Source organism: Ostrinia furnacalis, unplaced genomic scaffold (assembly GCF_004193835.3).
Source record: "Ostrinia furnacalis isolate ACB-3 unplaced genomic scaffold, ASM419383v2 OfSCF3339, whole genome shotgun sequence".
In the NCBI taxonomy this organism is placed as follows: Eukaryota; Metazoa; Arthropoda; class Insecta; order Lepidoptera; family Crambidae; genus Ostrinia; species Ostrinia furnacalis.
In genome coordinates, this window is record NW_021133578.1 from 514,306 (window position 1) to 534,712 (window position 20,407).

General features: G+C 38.1%; 3 protein-coding genes across 3 annotated transcripts; 2 read left to right on the forward strand and 1 right to left on the reverse strand.

The window, feature by feature from the left end:
- Positions 1-4,507: 4,507 nt before the first annotated feature.
- On the reverse strand, positions 4,508-6,625 carry LOC114357733 (uncharacterized). The gene is made up of 2 exons (XM_028311482.1): positions 6,272-6,625; positions 4,508-4,687 (listed from the first exon to the last, which is right to left on the reverse strand). Exons 1-2 carry the CDS (start codon positions 6,557-6,559, stop codon positions 4,508-4,510), a joined length of 468 nt encoding a protein of 155 aa, XP_028167283.1. The 5' UTR covers positions 6,560-6,625.
- Positions 6,626-7,338: 713 nt separating this feature from the next.
- Positions 7,339-11,178, forward strand: LOC114357754 (uncharacterized). The gene has a single exon (XM_028311527.1). It carries the CDS (start codon positions 7,376-7,378, stop codon positions 7,616-7,618), a length of 243 nt encoding a protein of 80 aa, XP_028167328.1. The 5' UTR covers positions 7,339-7,375; the 3' UTR covers positions 7,619-11,178.
- A 3,284-nt stretch (positions 11,179-14,462) lies between these two features.
- Positions 14,463-17,341, forward strand: LOC114357734 (uncharacterized). Its single transcript, XM_028311483.1, has 5 exons — positions 14,463-14,467; positions 15,170-15,277; positions 15,615-15,715; positions 16,509-16,658; positions 17,190-17,341. Exons 1-5 carry the CDS (start codon positions 14,463-14,465, stop codon positions 17,339-17,341), a joined length of 516 nt encoding a protein of 171 aa, XP_028167284.1.
- Positions 17,342-20,407: the final 3,066 nt, after the last annotated feature.

Sequence of the window (20,407 nt, forward strand, 5' to 3'; positions counted from 1 at the left end):
TATTTATTTATTGAAATGATAAGAAAAAGTACATCACCAACTTTGTTCTAAAAACAACCTCAGCGTTAGGTGTTTCGAAACAAAACATCCTAAGATTTCTATCCTGAAATGTCCTTCGATAAGGTTCCACAGCAGGTATTTAAGGCTTAAATTGGGACTTTAATTTCATGCTTCATACAATCTACTTAATAACTAGGACGATAAGATATTAAGTATAACAAGGTTCAATTTCAATAAAAACGTTTAGAATCTTTGACAAAACTGGAGGGTTACCTTTCCTTTCAGTTGCAGCAATAGCAGGAACTACCGTCCATTCATAATTAAGTTACCCACAATTCGCTATTTTAATTGCAACGGAAATCAAAAGTCAAGGGTAGGTTTGAATGAGGAAGGCGCGATGCATATCGGCGCCCGCGCCTCTGCCACTGGCCGGTTAGTCGATTTGTACCCGAATTCGGAAACGCCCGTCTGCGGGCGTGAATTTTAAAAATAATAAACTTGAATTTCGAATGAGAAATTACTTTTAATTGGTGATTGTGTGAAGTGGCCAGCTTTTCTAGTGCTTGTGTATTGTGACTTTTTGGATACAAAATTAATCGGTGAGTTTTTTACTTAATTATTCGAAAAAGGTTAATTATATTATGAATCTAAACTAAAATAAAATCCATATTTTATAGCAACTAACTTACTCGTATTTTATAAATCAATGAGTTTTTGTCTGCCTTATCTGTTTAATTGATCTATTTCATATTGGGCTTTGATAATGTCATGAAGATAATTTGATAAGCTTTTGTTTTCATTCAAAGCCGGTTTTATTTTCATTTTTCGTACAGTTCCATACTGTTTTAAAAGAACCAAGAAGCAAAATTCGCCACATTTACCGGTCATTAAATTTTATGAACACGTTAGTGCTCTACTAAAATGTTATTGCGTTAATTTAACAATTAGATAATAACTAAATGAGCTCTAAAAAACAAAAGGAGGATATGTCGAAACTCGTCATTGGATTTTAAAAGTTATTTTACAATTAAAATTTAATGCTTATGTTTAAATTAAAAATAGACACATTCCCTAACTAATTGAACCAATTTTTAGTGTAGATTGAAAAAAAAATTAACCATCGTTAATTATGCAAAATAAAATAATTAAATACTAAATACCTATATTCAGTATGGCTAAGCATATTAAAAAAGTTTTTACAAGACTTGCGTAAATAAAATAGTTAGCCTCAGTTGCCACCTTAACTTTAACCCTAACTATAACCGGTGTTTTTGTGTGGAGTTTGACAGACTTTTGACGTTTGTATTAGTTACAGTAAGATTGTGCACCCAGCCTTAGAAAATGCGGATTGTCATGTTTTGACCGACACAGTCCGTCCTATAACAACCTTTGAAAGGTTATTAATTGGCAAATTGAATTACCCAAGTCAACCGAATTGCGTTAGGGTCAAACAGACCTCGTAACTACGGTTAAATGAGATCACTTCGCGAGAGCGTCGGAAGCATTGCAAGCGGTTACGTGTTCGTTACCGCTTGTGTCGCAAACAAAGCGTTGCGGCACGGATGGGTGACCGGTCAGTTAGTCAGTAGCAGATAAATAAAACCCTGATTAATTTCGTTGCGGGTCCAATGACAGTTTAACTTTTCCCCGGGACAAACTTGACCTTCATTGGTTGGGTTTTTGTGGCGGTCAAGCTGTAGATCCTGGCTACACAGGAGTTGCAGTGGTGGGAACGAGAGGTGGGAACAGTCCCGTAGATAAATAAAACCCCTTCTGTCCTAGTAAAACCTGTTTTTCCTGACGTTGACCACCAAAAAGTTAGCCTATAACCACGGCCGCAGCAACCCGGTCGAAACGTCAGACAAAAACAGTTAAATATTTTTTTGAGTTTGAGTTTTTTAAGTTCGAAGTCCAACAGATAAAGTTAGTTTTATGTGTTTTCACAGTATCACACGGTAATAATACATACACCTACATTAATACAAGTATTTAATTCTACATTATTATGGTGACAATACAGCAAGCACCCTAATTCTACACGCACATCAAAGTTAGAAAACTCAGAATGTGTATTTTGGAAGCATTTGTTCGCCAATCAGCTTTTGGAATTTGCTGGAGCCTTATGTCTTAAATATGTCTATAGGGCTATCAAACTATTTGATTATAAAGCACTACCGTTTCAGCGTCTATAAATAAAGTTAATTGTCGTCTCACTGCATGGTTTTTGCGGAATCACCGCTCGTACAATACAATCTGGGTTACACTCAATTCGGCTGTCAACGTATTTTGGACGCACGTAGGGCTGGCACGTGCAGTTCCGGTGTCATTCAAAAAGAACACAAAAGTACATAAGCGAGCAAAAAAAAAATGGATAAGATTACTTTCGGAAAAGAAATCTCTTTAAAAAGTGACTTTCGTCATGGATGTTTTATTGAAAGTTTATAACTTCCGTTAATAGTTCTTTCAGCCTATTTTCATGTAGAAAACGTGTGATATAGGAGAATGTGTTTGTTTCCGTAGACAGTGGAAAGCCAATACTTATCATTAATAGTGAAGAATAGAAGTACCTAGCCTTCCATATCTTCGTTCACAACCATCTGGGTCTGCTCTTCTAAGTTACATGTTCTATGTCTGATGATACAACTATCGCTTTTGCTCTTTTTATCTATCAAAAATATGGCACTATTTTAAAAACAAAAAACAGAATAGTTAAAACGCCACCTGTCATCTGTCACCCCTAACCGCCAAATGCGCTCTGCCACGGTCCGGCGCGCGCCATCTGCGCCCGCGACCGTTGCGCCGCCATATTTCCACGGTGCGCCCGCCTTTTTGTTATTAATACGTGTTATTCGGCTATCTAGGGCTTATAGACTGATCCGATTACTGGTTTGCACTTCGGAAAAAACAACTGTCGTGAATCCCAGACAAGACATTCGTAAAAAATACTAACGCACGAAATCCATACTTATAAGATAAGCCAATAAGCCACTGCGTGACAATGTCAAATTAAAATTCGCTGTAGAGGAATATGGAATAATCAATAGGGGATGATTGTCCAAATGGCCAAGTGTTGTTATTTAAATAATCTAAGATAGAGATATTAATCTGCTTGAGGTGCCTGAGACAGTTGAATAGTTAAAATTGCCACTGACTTATAGAAGACAGATGGTATGGTGCAAACCCATTATTATTCTACTGACATCGCCATCTTCCTGGGCGTGGGGTCCAGTTCCGGTAGGAATCTATTTTTAACGTTCCTGACTAGGTTTACTGACGTGATTGGTTTCACAAAGGAATAACAAATATAATTAAAACATCAGCTGCAGAATTGTTAGATGAACTTTGAAAAGATGTTAAAATTGGATACTTCATACGAAAAACTTAAAAAAAAAACTCGCCAAATTGGAGCAGTATGAGAAAAAAACTTTTTACAAAAAAATATCCTGATATCTTACCAAGATTATAAATACGAAAGTACGAAACGACTGTTGATCAAATCAGACGAATGCAACTGATTAATATTTGCAATAATAATATCTGAGGCTGTAGACTTAGCCTAGGCGCAGACCACCGATTTTTTGTCGGCCGATAGTTTAGTCGGGCAGTTAATCAGTATAGACATGTATGGAAGTACACCGATTGATTCTTCATACAAATTAGAATCAGGCCCAACTATAGGCCGACTAAAAATCGGTCGTCTGCGCCTAGGCTTACAGTTACAGACAGATTATGTCACGACGATGCAAGACCTTAACACTTTCGTGGACAGTGAACTGCTATAGCATTCATAAAAATTAAACTTCTATTGTGTCTGGGTTACTGTTAAGCCACCGCAAGCACTGGACAACAGGCTTTAGCACAACTTAGATACTTGTGATTCAACGGCACGAGCTGTCGCATCACGCGTCGTCGTGCCGTTCGCGCCGGAAGGTGGATAAACTCGCGCGTTGCATGATTCACGATAAGCCCGTGAACTGTTCACAAGGATCTATCTATCTATTTGGATAAACTAATGCCATAAAAGATAAATTAACGTTTAAGATTAAGGCAGAATAATGGCAGGCAAGGTTAGATAAAATAATGTAGAGTGCATGTTCATTGCGCAATGCTAACGCCGATTTCCAAAAATATGCACTTATTTTTCCTAAATGTACCGAGTACCTACCTACTGAAAACTCGATTCCGACTTACGTCTACATTGGTCATTAAACCTTATTAATTATTTTAAACACTTACTTATTATATTTCAGTGCCTGAGAGTGTATCAACAGCAATAAACTTTTATTGAGAAGCGTATCTCAACAACTTACGTCAGGCGCTACATTGCTATATTATTGTTCTCCCAGTTAAGTTTTGGAAAAAAGTAAGGTGCTAATTGAAATAATTTATATTAAATTCGTTAAACAAATTGTAGATGTAATAAATATCTAATCCCATAAAACTATCACTTTATGTAGAGCTAAGTAAAATCACATAACTTGGATAAAATGTCCAGTCCTGAAGAATTTCACTTCTTCTTCATGACCGACTTAGCTGGCGCGGGGGGAGGGGTGACCTTCCCAGGAGGGGTGGCCTGAGGGCTCACGTCGCCGGTAGCCAGGAACTTCTTCACGCGGTTCTTCAGGTCTATGTAGATTCGGTTCTCGTGGTTCAGTTGGGGTAGGACTGATAGGCGTTTGTCTGCCTCCTGAAAAGTGTACAGAATTTAGGCATGCGTGAAATATTCCCTCGTTGACAGTGATAGTAAGCACCTAACCAGTGAAATGCTACCTTTTTTTTAGCGTGTTAGTTACTAAAGTATCCCAAAATAAAACAAGATACCCCGTTGAATTAAGTAAGGAAAGACTTAATTATCGAATAACAATCTGTTTCTTGCTACTTTGTATCAAACACGTATTTTTTTGTTGTGGAATATTTGTCTACGTTTTCATCCAGGACCTTAGCCCAGGACTTAATTTATTTGCTTATTGAATTCGAGAAAGAATTTTTGCAACTAAACTAAAAACAAAAAAAACTGACTGACAAAAAATACCTATAAGCAATGACATAATATAAAAACATCTTAGCCTATAAGTAGTTTTTTTTATTAATAGCACTAGCATATGCCACTACAAGTCCCTTATTGTTTACAACCACGTTTTATAGGACTATAGATAAACATTTTTCATTATTTTAGGCCCAATTAGTTGAGCGAAGGCCACGAATTACCGTGTGCAGTGAATCTGAGGCCTTGGCACCAAACCCCACGATAAGCTTGGTACATGCATGGATGTGCTCATAGCGTATGCATTAGGTTATTATTTACTGATTGTAGCAATTGTTTAGATCGCATGTCGGTGTAATAGCGATGTTTATGAGCAACAAGATTTCCCTTCGGGGTTGGGAAGGCATAGGTAGGTAGTTCCTATATTTATATTAGAATTTCGTGCTAGTTATAAGTTTTTCTGTAACTCTTTCATGCCAGATCACCCATCTTTCTTCATTGATTGATTCCTTTGCTAGAACGAATTTGAAACAAAAACATACCAATTTTCCTTTCCAAAATAACCTTGCAGCAGTCACTCCTCTGTAAAATGGGTGTGATTCATTAAAATTTAAAACTACCTAGTCCTTTTTAAGTAAGAACTTGCCTTTCTAAATAGTGGGTATGTACGAACAGGCTTACTGAGTTTTTGATTGCAACATACTCGTGTTTAACTTGGTCCTTCGAGCTCCATACCTTTCGAGTTCAAACCTGTCCTTAACTGTTGCCAAATCCAGACCCAGTCGGAGTTTAAGCCACGGGTACACTAGGGGACAAATGGAGCAACATGTTGCGGAACATGTCACCGACTACGTGATGTTCCCGGGACAATGTTTTGCCCACAGAATGTCGACATGAAACATGTCGCGGGTCACGTAGAATGTTGCGCGAAACACTGAGGGACAGTTTGGGGTAGTTTGGAAAGTTTCTGCAACACGTAGTTTCTGAGTTGCACGGGACATTTTGTACCCTCGTTCGTGTATTGTGGCTTCATTTTATACATTAAAATCAATAGGTAAATCCATCATAACACGCGACAGTAATATTAATTTTGTATAAGCAACAAATGTAGTTTTTAACGATAGGTGTAATGTAGTTTTTGGCGACTCAAGTCACGTGTCATGTCACGATTTTTGCTGAGCAGGCGCCTTTTCAGCATGCCTCAATAAAAGCTCCTAAATGTTACATGCTGGATAAAGTAATTCTATTCTATTCTATTCATTTAAAAAAATCGTCGTGATGACTCACCGTCTTTACCACAATGATGTAGTACGTCCTCTTGTGCTCGAACTGGTCCGTGGCATAAGCATACGTGGGCATATTGAACAGCCCCATTAACCCCCCACTTTCGTCACATAGGTCGAACTGCGTAAACGTACCCAATCGGCACTTCTTCCTGATATACTCCAGCATTATCCGGACAGGACAGTTAGGGTTAACCAGCAACGTCCTTTCTAGAGACACGTCTGGTTCTGAAGACCGACGTCGTAAGTGGGACAGCTCAGGCGCATCTTTGTACGCTACGTAGATGAACATTGAATCTATTTTTCCTTGTCTATCTCAACTACTTGGCTAGCTTACACCATCCCAATTAACCGCCGAGATGGACTTTGTATCTTGAAATAAGCAAAGGCTGTTGCAAATCACACGAAATCTCTAAACAATCAAAGCAAAACTGACATGCAATGATTGTTTACATTTTTGATCACAGTTAATAGTCTCATATTGTGACATTAATATGTCAGTTTAATGTCATACTAAAAAGGATTTAAGCAATATGTCCTTTCTTAAAGAAACTATCAACCATCCTCCAATTCCAAAACTCGCAATAAAACAGTCATTGTAGGTATATTTTTTTCATGACTTACTGACGAAAACACTACACGACGAGATTGAGGTCAACAAACGCAGACCAAATGTATAAAAATGTACTGAAAAAATTCAGTTTATGGACTGCTAGATAACCTTGCGACATCACTAACCGCAGTTAAAAAAAAATTCGCGTTCGTAAATCTCCAACTATCGCATCCTGACCTAATAAGATTATCGACACCGGCAGCGTCCCACCAAAACAAACATCGCCTACAAAGGTCACCGCACACTGCCCGCTAACCTTGGCCGCAAAACAGTTGCGTTCACATTCAACCATTTCCCAACGAAAGGAATCTAACTAAAGCGATTCATATTTCATAAGAGCGATACGTTGCAATCGCGGGCGGTGCAACCGTCGCGCATTGGCGTCTCAACGCCGCCGTGAGCGCTCGCCCGATAACATATTTCTTTTTCCATTGCTGTCCCGTCGAGTGGCCAGTACGCACGTTTAATTCAAATTTGGAATCGATTATGAGGTGAATGATGTCTGCGAGCGGGATATCGAGTTTAGTGATGTTCGGAGTATCAGCCTGGCCCCCGCCTGGACCGTTGCCCAACTCTTACCAATTCCACCACCAGGGATCCAATTTTGCAGTATTCCTCATACTATTCGCGCTATGCATGATGGAGGTGGTGGTCCTGAGGATAATTACAGAGGAGCAAGCTCGGGAGCAGGGAACCAGGAGCGTCACTTCGCTATGGTTCGATGTGGATGAGGAGTGAAGTGAAGTGATGGTGAAGTGATGATCGATTCTGTGAATATTCATGTGTATTCGATAGTCATTATGAGTGAACTGCGACCTTATCAAGACTTTGGATGTTTTGTAAATAAATTAGGCTAATTACTTTTACGGGTAACATAGTGTTATAATAAGAAAAACATATACCTACTCTATCATGAGGCAAGATGTTTGAATGAACGAATTATGTAAAAGCTCTTGTAGCCATATCAACAAGCATGGAAAATCGATGATAATGTAAATTGAAAAGCTTAGATTGTCATCAATAAGATACGAACGACAATGTTTTCAAAACGAATAAGCAATAGAATGTTCAGAATAAAACAACCCTACAGCCCTTGAAACAGAAATAGAAGTAAAAATCAATACACACCGGTTTATTTTTAGTAACGAGAAGCTACTTTCCCGTTTTATAAAACGTGAACTGACCCAAATAGTCTGCGAGCTTTTTAATTTTTCCTCTTTTCCACTCCAATATTAATTGCCTTTCCCGTTAGCTATTATGTTCAGACCATTTAGTTAATCATACAGTAGTAGTTTAGATAAGTTAGGACTATGAGTAAGGGGAAGTTTTGTAAAAATGTTTCCATATTCTTGGAATTCTGAAATGTGGAATATAGCCAAACGCGACATACAAAAAAGGTGTAAAATTTTCAGTGACAAAATACTAAAAGTTACCTTAATTTGGTTCCTCTGTAATACTTATCAATTTGATTTTGGATTAAGGTTATAAAGACACCTTGCCTCTGGCAAACAGTGGGTATGAGAGGACCGGGCGCAAGGTAGCGACAATAAACAAATTTGTACTATGTACTAAAGTGGCACGTCGTATTGCAGTCACGCTTGAGTGCCATAGATTTTAGTTACCTGCCTATGGGCAATTTGTCAGGTCAGTCTTGCATAAATTGCTTCGGTAGGAAGGTAGAAACTTACAATTTTCTACATTAGGTACCCATTATTGTCTTCATTATGTACTTACTAACAAAAGAACATGGCAACTATTTTTTCTTGTTTCTTATCTCTACCTATTAGTTGTATTGTTAATTCTGAAATGTTATTCAGTTATAAGCCGAAATCCTGTAAAATTATGTTTCTGTAATGGGAAAACCTTTTCTTTTTAATTTTAACCCGCCTTACAATAATCTAGTATCGTAAAATCTAGTTCCTGAATAAGAGTCCTAGGACAGTCCTTATTTGACCCGATTTTAAAATTGAAATCCTATGTTGGACAAACATTCTTATTAGAAAATGTCACATGGAACATTTTAAGGAAAAGATTTAATTTATTTTGAGAGTGTAAGCACAGAATATATTCTGCCTCAAAGCCGTTCGATCGTTGACCGTGACCTAGACCCGCGCGAGGCGCTGCACAAAAAGTTGTTTGCGATGTAAACATACTAACTTTAACTTGCTTTTGCGAAATCTCTATACTGATGTCCGATTTGAAAAATTATGTTTGTATTGGATAGCCCATTTATCGAAGGAGGCTTTAGGCTAAGCGAGCACAGTTACTTAGTACTTAATAAAAGAAACGCTATTTGTTTTTATTTTGTTATAGCGTCAGACGAAAGTTATTTGTAAAATTATTATGTTGAAATTATACAATTTAAGAAAGTGTTATCTTCCAAACAAGCTGGGGAAAAGATTATAAAATTGTTTGTAAAATAATATTAATTTGTCAATAATATTAAGTAAGCTAGTAGAGGCTGATGGTTAACGATGGTCCTAACGTAACACCATCTACAGGTCTGAAAGACATTACATCTGAAAATACCTTTTCTAAATGTGATAATCGTACAAAGAAAAATTTTGTGGAAAGAAACACCGAGCATAAGCATTTCATCTCCTTTTTCTACTCTAATACTAACTAATTACTTATATTTACGCTATTAAAATAATGACTAAAATACTTTATCCTTAAAATCTACAATGTTTACACTATGACTCCAACTAAGTACCTAATCAATATTCTTGCGTCTCTTATAATTTAACTATTTAATAATGCATGTCTGAATTTTGTCTTTGGTGATTGGCAAGATCTATGAAAGTGTTAAATTGTCAGGCATGGTGCCCCCATAGCCTTGAATTTCAAATGTCTGTCCATGATGATACATGGTTTGAGTAACTAGCGCGAGTAAAATAGTTAACGTTAACTTTGGCTGAAAAATATTTTTTATTTCTTGATTACAATGATGATATTCTGTGACTTATCTGTTACGTAACATATTATTTGTATTCCACCACCGTATTATAGACTCTTAATAATAAAAATAGTAATAACAATAAGAACAAATAAAGCCTGCTTTCTGAATTACTTAGTGGACTCTACATCTTTTTTCTTAAAATTGAAAATCTAATTTGTTTATCAGACAAAGCCTGGATTATGTAAATATTTTGATCTTTTATCACTCTGTCATGAATTTTCTTGTTCAAAAGTAGTAGCATTAGTAGGTAGTATTGTAAGTTTAGCTGGCTGATTACTTATTTCTGAAAATTATAGTCTGTAAGAACATGGGAAACGGGCTAAGAAGGTATGGGTGTAGTGTTTCAGTGCTTACTTAAATTACAATTATCGAGAGAATGGTCTGGCCTTTCAAATTTGTGCAATATTATGTTCACATTTTATGTCTGATTTGTGTGCAATGATTTAGATGAATAGGCTAGTTAAATGTTTGTGAATACGTCAAATGTTTACCTGTTTTATGTTATTTTATTTTATTTGTGTGTTTATTTTTAGTCTAAATCAGTGAAACTAGCCAATACTTATAGGGACCAGAGTCAAAAGATTTTTCATTTTGCTGGCCTCAATAAGTGTTGTCATTTTGCATGTTTACGCTGTGATAAAAATTGTACCATAAAAGATAACAAGGATCTTTTTAATGCAGGAATATTGTGAAAAAGTTAACTACAATGTGTGTAGGAGGTACTAAATTTGTAAATGCTTATTTCTAAAATCTAAGCAACTGCCTATGATGTTTCAGCATTTTTTTATTATCTAGACCTAAAAGTATAGTCAATAACTTATATTTTTCTTTTGAAATGGCTTCATGAGGTTTGCACGTCTGTGTCAAGTAAAAGATCTCTCTCTCTCGAAAAGCATCTTTTCGTGCAAAAATCCTAATAAGATCCTAGAAAGATCTTTATCTTTAATATTGATTATACTTATTCTTATTGTAGAAGGCGTGTATTTAGACTGCAATAGATAGATTCTAATTTAGTCGCTATGTGTGATAATCTCAGGTGATGGCAAGGTTGTGTGAGGGACAAAGTGAAAAGTTACCGTAATATATATTATAAATTTAAATTAGGTTTAAGTAAAAGCCAAGTATTGCCACACAGCAAAAGTAGATTTTAATTGTTCAAAACTTTACAATGCACAGTCGACAGCAGACCAGACTGTACATTTTAGTAGCAAAATAACACCTATTCCAACTGTTTAAGATACAGTGTTTACTTTGATGTGCTGTCGTCTGTATAATTAATTATCAATTGTATTTGTAATCCTAATCTGATGCAAATGAGACGGTGTCGCGGTCGTAACCCGTGAGCCAACAATATATTTTAAGTATAATAATATTAATTAATTCCAGTGAACAAGAATTGATTAAACGATTTCATTACTGACTGTGTCTTATTTGTTAAGATTATTGGAGACTAGAACCACAGTAGATAAATCAAATATACTGTGCTAGAACGAAATCTATACTAATATTATAAATGCGAAAGTAACTCTGTCTGTCTGTCTTGCTTTCACGCCTAAACCACTGAACCGATTTTGATGAAAGCATAGATAGTTTGGGTCCCAGGAAAGGACATAGGATAGTTTTTATCCCGGTTTTGAAACAGGTACGAGCGCGATAAAGTTTTCTGTGACAGACAAAATTCCACGCGGGCGAAGTCGCGGGCGGAAAGCTAGTACACCTATAAGTATGCAATCTAGTCATTATTTCATCATCAGGTCATTTAGTCTCCACTGCAGGAGTACGACCCTCTCTAATTCACCAGAGGCAAAATGGAGGAATTGTCCTACACTCTCCACCCTGGCCAGACGGGTTGGGAAGGCCCACTGCCACTTAAATTTGGCAAATAGGCAATTCTGCGGGCAATGTGCGTTACTTTGGTTTCCCTGCGGATCTCCTGTTTTATATTAAGTAACTAGCGGCCGCCCGCGACTTCGTACGCGTGGACTTCATTTTACTCCATTAGGGGTGGAGTTTCGTAAAATCCGCTCTTAGCATCTATAGCGCATACATTTNTCTACCATGATTTGTATTTTTTCGTCAATTGATTTTGAACTCTATGTGTGACACATAAGGTTGAAAATAGCTTAAATACATTTTAATATTGAAAATATCATAAGAAGAAAGCACTAAATAAAGAACTTTAATTTGTCTAAACGTTTTATTTACAATAAACAGAATTTTTTTAAACTAAGGCAAACTTAACTCTAAACAAAGTTTATATATCTAGTTTATATTTTTATTTTGTTTAGAGTTAAGTTTGCCTTAGTTTTAAAAAAATCTGTTTATTGTAAATAAAGAGACTTAAAAATTTAAAAAAAATAACGTTTTATTGATTATTATTATTTTAATTAACACTTTTATTTCTACATACTATTGTACCAGTGATTTAACGGAAAGTTAAGTGTGAGGAAAATGAGGTTTCACAATCATAGTACGGGAGATATTTTTAGCACAAAGGTTACGGCTGTGACCTTTTTAGTTGTTTTTTTCAGACAGCACCAGCTTCTGCACTACTTCTTACACTTACATCTCACCATTTCCAGACAAGCCTCGGCAGCTACGGGCAAACCGGTCCATGTAGGCTTCATCTTGCTATCGACTCTGGTCCACCCCCAACCAGTCGGGTAAAGGGAAGACTCGAGTCGGTTGCTTGCAACTGATCCTATACGCCAGGGTTTCTCAAACAGGGGTACGCGTACCCCTAGGGGTACGCCATTCGAGGGCAAGGGGTACGCGACAACATTTACGTAATGGCGGCTCTATAACTGGNTCCTCTTTGCTGCCCCCTTCCTCTGGGCGGATGTGCGCCCCTTGTGGTCCCCCTGTTGGGGGGAAACCGCGTTCCCTTTCCCCTGTTTGGGAATGTGGAAGTGGAGGTTGAGGGGGTGGAAGGGGGGTTGACCCGTTGTGGTCCTATGCGGACCTGCACGGTACCCTCAGGGGGGGTGGTTGTGGATGTGGGTACGGGGGTAGAGGTGGTGGTGGTTGCGGCGGTGGTCGGGGGTTCAGCGGAGGGTTTGGAGTCCTGTATGGGGCCCTTAATTCTGAACTGGACCTTTTTGAAGCCAATGTTGGCCTTTAGGTCCATCATCTTCAGGGCCTCACACGAGTGGTCGTCCAGGGATACGGTCAGAGTTAGACCTCCCTTGTCGACCTTCGTATTAAGGACCTTCCAATGCTCGGTGTTCAGACCCTTATTCTGAGCACCGAAGAGTTCNTAGATGAAGAAATCAGGCAGTTTACAATAATGAGGTATCGTTTTTATACTTAACAGTTGGCACCCCTGGCGATTGACAGGACCTTACTCTACAGTTGGCGCCATCTTGATGAGTGCAAATGCGATAGTCCTCCTACCACTTTCGCGCTCACCAGTTGGTGCCACTGTCTTCGCTACTAGCAAGTGACAGGACCTTACTCTACAGTGGCGCTAACTGGTGAGCGCTAAAACGATTGCCCTCATTGCATAATTCAGTGTTCAAAGTGAACCATAATTTTAATAAATGGAAAAAATACCCAGGTGCTTCAATTTATTTATTTATTGTGGATGCTGTCTGTGTTCAGATCAATAATAATTTTTATTATTTATATTTTAATTTGTTTACATCTCAAATTAGTTTATCTACGTTACAGATCCAATTAGCCGTATTGATTAATATGTAAACACAACCAACAGATTGTGTTGTTGTAAAATTAATACTTGTACTTACTTTAAATATAATTCGCGAAAATTATAAGTAACAACTGCAAGTGACATGATAAATTCATGTATTACAGTAGATTATTTTCAGGTTAGTGTTGTGAAATTAATTAGTTTTAGAATAAATGAAATTATATTAAAATAATGCTTTACAATTCTACATTATCTGAATTCCTCATTAATATTTTCATAGTAGGAACTACATTTCTTCTAGTATTCACCAAAAGCCTTGAGGTCTACTTAAATAAAGCTCTGCTCTAAAAAGCTCATGGTTTCGCAGCTTTTCTCAACTGCGAGTGTTGGGCAAGCGACCAGCTGTTGCAAGCGTGTTGCACCGATTGCAACGCTCGCACATCTGAAATATTGCTAACTATGCATTGCCTAATAGTTCCATACACGTTTCGGGTACCTATATTTATCTGTGGTGTAGAAATACCTCGACTTACTAAAGAGCTGGATGCGGCAGCGCAGTACCGGTCATTATGAAGATCCTTGGGGGAGGCGACGTCCAGCAGTGGATGTCATTTGGCTGAAACGACGATGACGGCTATATATTTTTCTATATTTATTTGAAACCTGATAATCAAATATTGGATTTATAAAGTTCTTAATCCATTGAGATAATGTCATGTTGTGATAGGTCAATGTACTGCTGTTTGTTCATTACTTTACTAGCCAAATGCTAAGTATTCATTATACTATTATGATTAAAATCTTTATTCATTCGGCAATATCGTAAGCTTTACACCAAATTAGAAATAAATCATCAATCGAAGAATTTTATTACAAATCAATCATCATCAATCACCCCAATTAAAGAGAGAGTCGTTAAAAATAACTTTTCAATGTGATAAACAATCAGAAAGTAAATAAATAGAAATATCATAATGAAGTAACATTGCTGGCGCGGAATCGTAAGGAACACCCATCTCTAGAAAAGTACTATGTACCTAATCTAAAGCGAAAGGCATTTTAACAGAAATAATTAAATTTTTATTGTTTAAATTACTCAATACTCATACATAGTCCCGTATCCCTGCAGCTAGGCTAAATATACATTTAGTGGGTTTGCCACAATAATCCAACGGTGACGGAGTGCCTACTACCGACCCACAAATCGGCTGTCCAACACTGACAATTGAACTATTGTCGCATCAGAAAAGGCCTTTATCCAGCAGTGGACTGTTCCTCGTGTCGCCCAGAGCACTTATAGCTCTTCCTAGACTATGACTCGACTGTTCTTCTTGTAGAACATAACTTGTATAGTTTAACCTCTTAATTTTGAAGTGAAGTCACCATGTTTGTGGTTTATTAAAAGGCGGGTGGGCGCCACGAGGATAAGCTGATGATGACGATGTTGATGATGAATCTTTTTCTTCTGCCTCGCCTTATCCCGTTACATGGGGTCGGCTTTCCCGTTACATGGGGTTGTCATTAGGTAATTCTATCTTGAACGTCTTATTAGTGGAGTCCCAATATACTTTCCCAATATAGGTACTTTCATGTCCTTTTAGACATTTGAGGTCTTCCTGACCAGGAACTACCTTTGATTATTGAATATAACTACTAATAAACAACTTTCTGTGGTTTCCAGGGAGGACAGGCGCCAGCGCTGCCTGCCAAGCGCCGATGACGGCGTGTGCCGCGGCTGCGGCGGGGACACGCAGGGCGGCCTCGTGCCCTGCATATGCCGGTATTACAAGTGAGTTCTATGCTATTACTTATTAGAAGAAATACAGTAAGGTGGTCTGCAAGTCCATAATGATCTAAGCAAGTCCACGAGGCTCGAGGTACGAGGTACTAAGACAAATCTACGGATCAATACAGAAGGCCAAAAAGGTAAAATTTTCGTGACAGCAAACATTCACATCGTAGTGACTTAGCTGACTACTACCATTTAGAGCTGTGACAAAGTAAGTACTGGCAGTTGTTCCTAGGAATAAAAGTAGTAGTCACGGACTAGTTATATTATTATGCTATGAATTGAATGGAGTTGATGTTCGTTTTGAGATATTAAGACATTTTTTCCCTCGTTCCAGGCCGGTGAAGTACGATTCGAGCGCGTGGCTGCTGCAGCAGCTGCAGCGCGCCGTCAGCCTCATGCCGTGGAGCGTCAGCACCGACAAGCTCGAGCAGATCGGTCAGTACTCCCTTAGTCTTCTTGAATGTATCTACTGGACGAGTCGAGCGCGTGGTTGCAGCAGCTGCAGCGTTTGCTGCGAGCGTCAGCATCGATAAGCTCGAGCAGATCGGTCAGACCTCATGGTCATCTTAAAAGTACGGGACTATTCTCACCTCTCTTTCCCACCGCTGCAACTCCCTTGTAGCCAGGATCTACAGCTTGACCGTTAATAAAAACCCAACCAGTGAAATCCAAGGTTTGTCCCGATGGAAAGTTAAACTGTCATTGGTTGGACCCGCAACTAAATTAATCAGAAGAACATAGGAGGCACCTTGAAAGTAGTGGCATTTTCAAATCATCTTCGAATTCCTCTTGCTTTACTCGAGCATTTTTTGCTCGTGCTGCTTGTCATTCTATGAGTTTGAACCTCGCAAGTGTAGAGACGACATCCAGAGGAACAAAATATTAATCCCCGATTTTGTCTTGATTGTAAATTGTGCTGCCTGTAATAAACAAGAGATGTAAAGGTTGTCATATGGCTGTAAGTAAAAACCTACTGAATTACTCAGAACCAAGCTAATGTAATGATAGGACAAAAATAATATTTGAGACGTATCAGTCCTCTGTAAAGACCCTACGACTTTACTTATAGGGCACACATGCAGGCCGCCACCAACCGGCCATTGTGGAAATCATTGGGGGAGGCCTATGTCACCTATGTTCAGCAGTGGATGTCCTATGGCTGAGATGATGATGATGATGATGAAAAACCCTACATACCATACTAATGAAATCATCTTAACTTTTCCAGAAGAAGAATGCGAAGGCCGCGAGAGCCCGGTCCCGAGTGGCAGCCGCGAGCTGCGCAACGTCCGCGAGTTCCTGGAGACGCTGTCGGCGCAGCTGGCGGGAGGAGCGCTCGAGGGCACCCGGGTGGCGCCGCTCTACGACCATCCTGCCTGTAAGTACAATACTTGATACTCTTCTATAAGAGAAAACTTAATCACGAGACAACACTAGACAAGCTGGCCAGATTCAGGTTTCAGCGATTCCTATTCGTCATGATCGAGCGTCAGTTTGCTGGCACGTATTATAAATTAGTCAGCCAGTCGTATGTTCTAAGAATCCGTGAAATTCGAAACATGATATAAATTTGGTTTCTCTCCCCGATTGCCGCTCAATATCTCCAGGTATGTATAATTTAAGATCTCATCAGCTTCTTGAATACCTATCTTTTGATGATTTGCTCTTGACCACCACAAATATGCCCTTAAATTCACCCACAAAGTCCAGATACAATCTGTGTTTTAGATAACTTATGAAGATCTTCTTAGAAGTGGATTCTTGCTTTGATTGAAATCATTCACCAAACTGTGTGGTTAGGTGGTTAATGATTATAACTTACCTGAAAACAAACTTGAACAAGTATTAATTTTTTTTTAAAACTGTGCATGTGAAACGATAGTGGCTGTAGATAGCAATGTACTTGTAGATGAGAGCATGTTCGAGCGACACCACGCGGCCCTGCGCGACACGCTCGCCTCGCTCGCTCGCGCGCTCCGCGACGCGCTCACACGTAAGCTAGGGGAGCTAGGTCGCATGCTGTGTGTAGCACATTGTACAACTAATTTCTTGCACGATTGACGAGAGTGGCTGTAGTAGCAATATCCTTGTAGATGAAGCATGTTCGAGAGGCACCACGCATCCCTGCGTGACACGCGCGCTCCGCGACGCGCTCACACGTAAGCTAGGGGAGCTAGGAGCGCATGCTCTGTGTGGCATAATTATTAAATTAACAGAAGATTACTTGTTTCTTGCACGATTAACCAGAGTGACTGTAGTATAGCAATGTGCTTGTAGAAGAAAGCATGTTCAAGAGGTACCACGCATTCCTTCCTGCTCATACGAGCTAGAAGTGCTCGCCTCGCTCGCTCGCGCGCTCGGCAACTCGCTCACACGTAAGCTAGGTGAGCTAGGTCGCATACTGTATGTAGCACTATGTTAATAAAATAGTAGATAAGTTATTTTTGCATGATTCACGTGATGATACCATACGGTGTGTTCGAGCTTCCTGTGATCACAAGTAGACTGAGCGAATGAAACATGATGAGTGTTGCACCACTGTAGAAGACAAGGTATGTTTGTTGTGAATAATTAGATAGTGTCCTAAGCTACCTCTAGCTAGAGTGCTAAGCACACACGTACCTAAGTACGTGTGGCTAGAGGAAGCTAGAGTCACAGATTTTTATGCACCCCTGCTCGTGTGCTTTAAGATACAAGTAAGTAAGCTAGAGAAGGCTAAAGTCTCAAGCTGTGTTGCACCCTTATTTTTGTTTCTAATGTTAATCAAGGTTCACAAGTTACCATGAGCAGCAGGTTAAAGTGTGTCTAATTGTGTGTTGCACTTATTATAGCACGTTGTAAGTTGTGTATTTTTATGGTAAACAAGTTTGCATTATTTATAACTGTGTGCTAATAATATTATTAAGTGAATGTACATTTATGTGTAAAATGATCTCAAATCAAAAATCCTTACGAAGTTCCTTACCAATTTTCATTCGCAAACTTCACAGTAGAAGCATTTTGCTATGAAAGATCTAAAGTACGTAACAACACGATTGGAAACAATCACGAACCACTAAACGGTTGACGTTAAATATTGCTCTAATTATAAAAAAACAATTAAATATTACAAAAATATAATAACAAACGTATATATTAGTTTAATATACAATAATCGCAGACTTCAGTGAAAACTTTCAATTGTTAGCCGAGTCATAACAAATTCTTAACCAGAAGATGTGGAGATAAATTAACGGCTTGTTAGCTGTTAATGAGGATCAGTACTGTTGTAGAAAATTCAATAAAACTAGTATCTACGTTAATCTTTAAGACATAAGAAAGATATATCTTTTTGAATTATCCAAATCGGACCATTACTTACGAAGATATTAAGTAATAAACATAGGCCGTTTTTGCCGCTAAAAGTCAACGTACGCAAGGCCGCGTGACGTCATTATATCCGAATCGAGCACAGCCGGCGTACTAATGGGATGGAAAAAATTTTTTTCCGGCTTAACTATCAGTTTTAGAAAAAAACTTTTAATAACATTTATTCTTCAAAATAAAGTAACCTATCGACCAGTAATTTTTAAAAATAAAAATTGTGAAAAATAAGTATTGCTATGTCCAAAAACCACATTTTCATAGGATTCGATGCAATGCGGAGACGCGGTTGGGGTGAGTGTAACTTAATGATTGTTTGTATTGAACATAATAATACTTAATATGATGCTAATACCCAGTTTCTGGCCTGGGGGGGGGGGCCGCGGAGACCCCAATCGCGTCTCTGCGTGCCATTGAATCGTATGAGCGTATGGATTTTTTGCGTTATTTTTAACAATTTCCATTTTTAAAAATTACCTATCGATAGCTTACTTTATTCTGATGAATAAATGTCATTACAAGTTTTTCTCTAAGGGCTGATTTTTCAATCGTCAGATAAATTTTAACTAAAGAATAATCTTGTCATTTTGACATATTTCTCATACTAAATCTGTCAATGTGTCAAACTTATTCTTTAGTTAAAAGTTATCCAACGATTGAAAAATCAGCCCTAAAACTGATAATTTGGCTAGAAAAAAATATTTTCTATCCACGCAGTACGCCGGCAGCGTTCGGATCGGATATAATGACGTCATCGTCCCCGCGCCGGGCGGTCAGTGAACTTTTTTAGTAATTTGGCCATAACTTCGTCAATTTTTGTCGTAGAACAAAAATTTTTGCACTGTGTATTAAGGATTTCTTAGCCCTATAAATCTGCATTCACAGCTAAAAATCGAAATGATCCTCATTGAACTCATCAATCAAATCAGTCAGGACTGATTGGCTGATGATCTGTGAACAAGCTGTAACAAGCTGTTTAGACGTGCAGTTCGGCAATCAGCAGCTTGAGATGACAAACTGTTTTTCAGTTTGTTTTAAAATAGCTAAACGAATGACTTCGGTCGATGACTTTTTCAAATAAATGCTAGGGTTTCAAGCATTATTTTTTTAATGTTTTCAGCATTTAATTCAATTTTTACAAGTAGGTAAACGAACCATGTACCCAACCTTTAGAATGTTTACTTACAACTCGTGTAAACCAGTCCTGTAAACCCAAAAGCAATAGCTATTAAAATTGATATAAGTATGATTTAACACATACCTACTCCTCATTTCATACGGAAATCTGAAAAATCTGAAAAACTCAGTGTAAGGCTGGGTTACACCATCTTACTTTAACTTTGATAAACGTCAAAAATCTGTCAAACGCCATACAAAAAACACTGGTTATCGATAAAGTTACGGTAAAAGTTAGGTGGTGCAACTCAGCCTTAGTTTAGTTTTTTTTTTTTTTTATGCTAGCCAAGGCAGGTATTTGACCGCAATCGCACCTAGTGTCCACATATTACCTACTTCTTATTAATAAAATAAAAAATAATACGATTCATGCTTGTAATAAGTAGGTATTGAATAAGTAGTTGACCTTACAGCTAGATAATAAAAATATCGTTTCTTTTTATAAAAACGTCATCCAAGTTATATTATTGACGAGGGTAAAAACATTTATTATGTAGGTACACGCGCGTTACTGGTTTTTTCTACCTAATGACGTCAGATGAGACGTCATCCGCAATTGTTTTTATACTCGTATTTTTGCTAAAGATG

What these genes read in the sequence shown, in the direction of transcription:
- LOC114357754 (XM_028311527.1), top strand. Translation starts at nt 7,376, where the DNA reads ATGATGTCTGCGAGCGGGATATCGAGTTTAGTGATGTTCGGAGTATCA.
- LOC114357734 (XM_028311483.1), top strand. An exon ending in TGCATATGCCGGTATTACAA is followed by an intron (nt 15,278 to 15,614) that starts GTGAGTTCTATG and finishes CCCTCGTTCCAG; the next exon opens with GCCGGTGAAGTACGATTCGA. An exon ending in CGACAAGCTCGAGCAGATCG is followed by an intron (nt 15,716 to 16,508) that starts GTCAGTACTCCC and finishes TAACTTTTCCAG; the next exon opens with AAGAAGAATGCGAAGGCCGC.
- LOC114357733 (XM_028311482.1), bottom strand. Translation starts at nt 6,559, where the DNA reads ATGTTCATCTACGTAGCGTACAAAGATGCGCCTGAGCTGTCCCACTTA. An exon ending in ACATCATTGTGGTAAAGACG is followed by an intron (nt 4,688 to 6,271) that starts GTGAGTCATCAC and finishes TACACTTTTCAG; the next exon opens with GAGGCAGACAAACGCCTATC.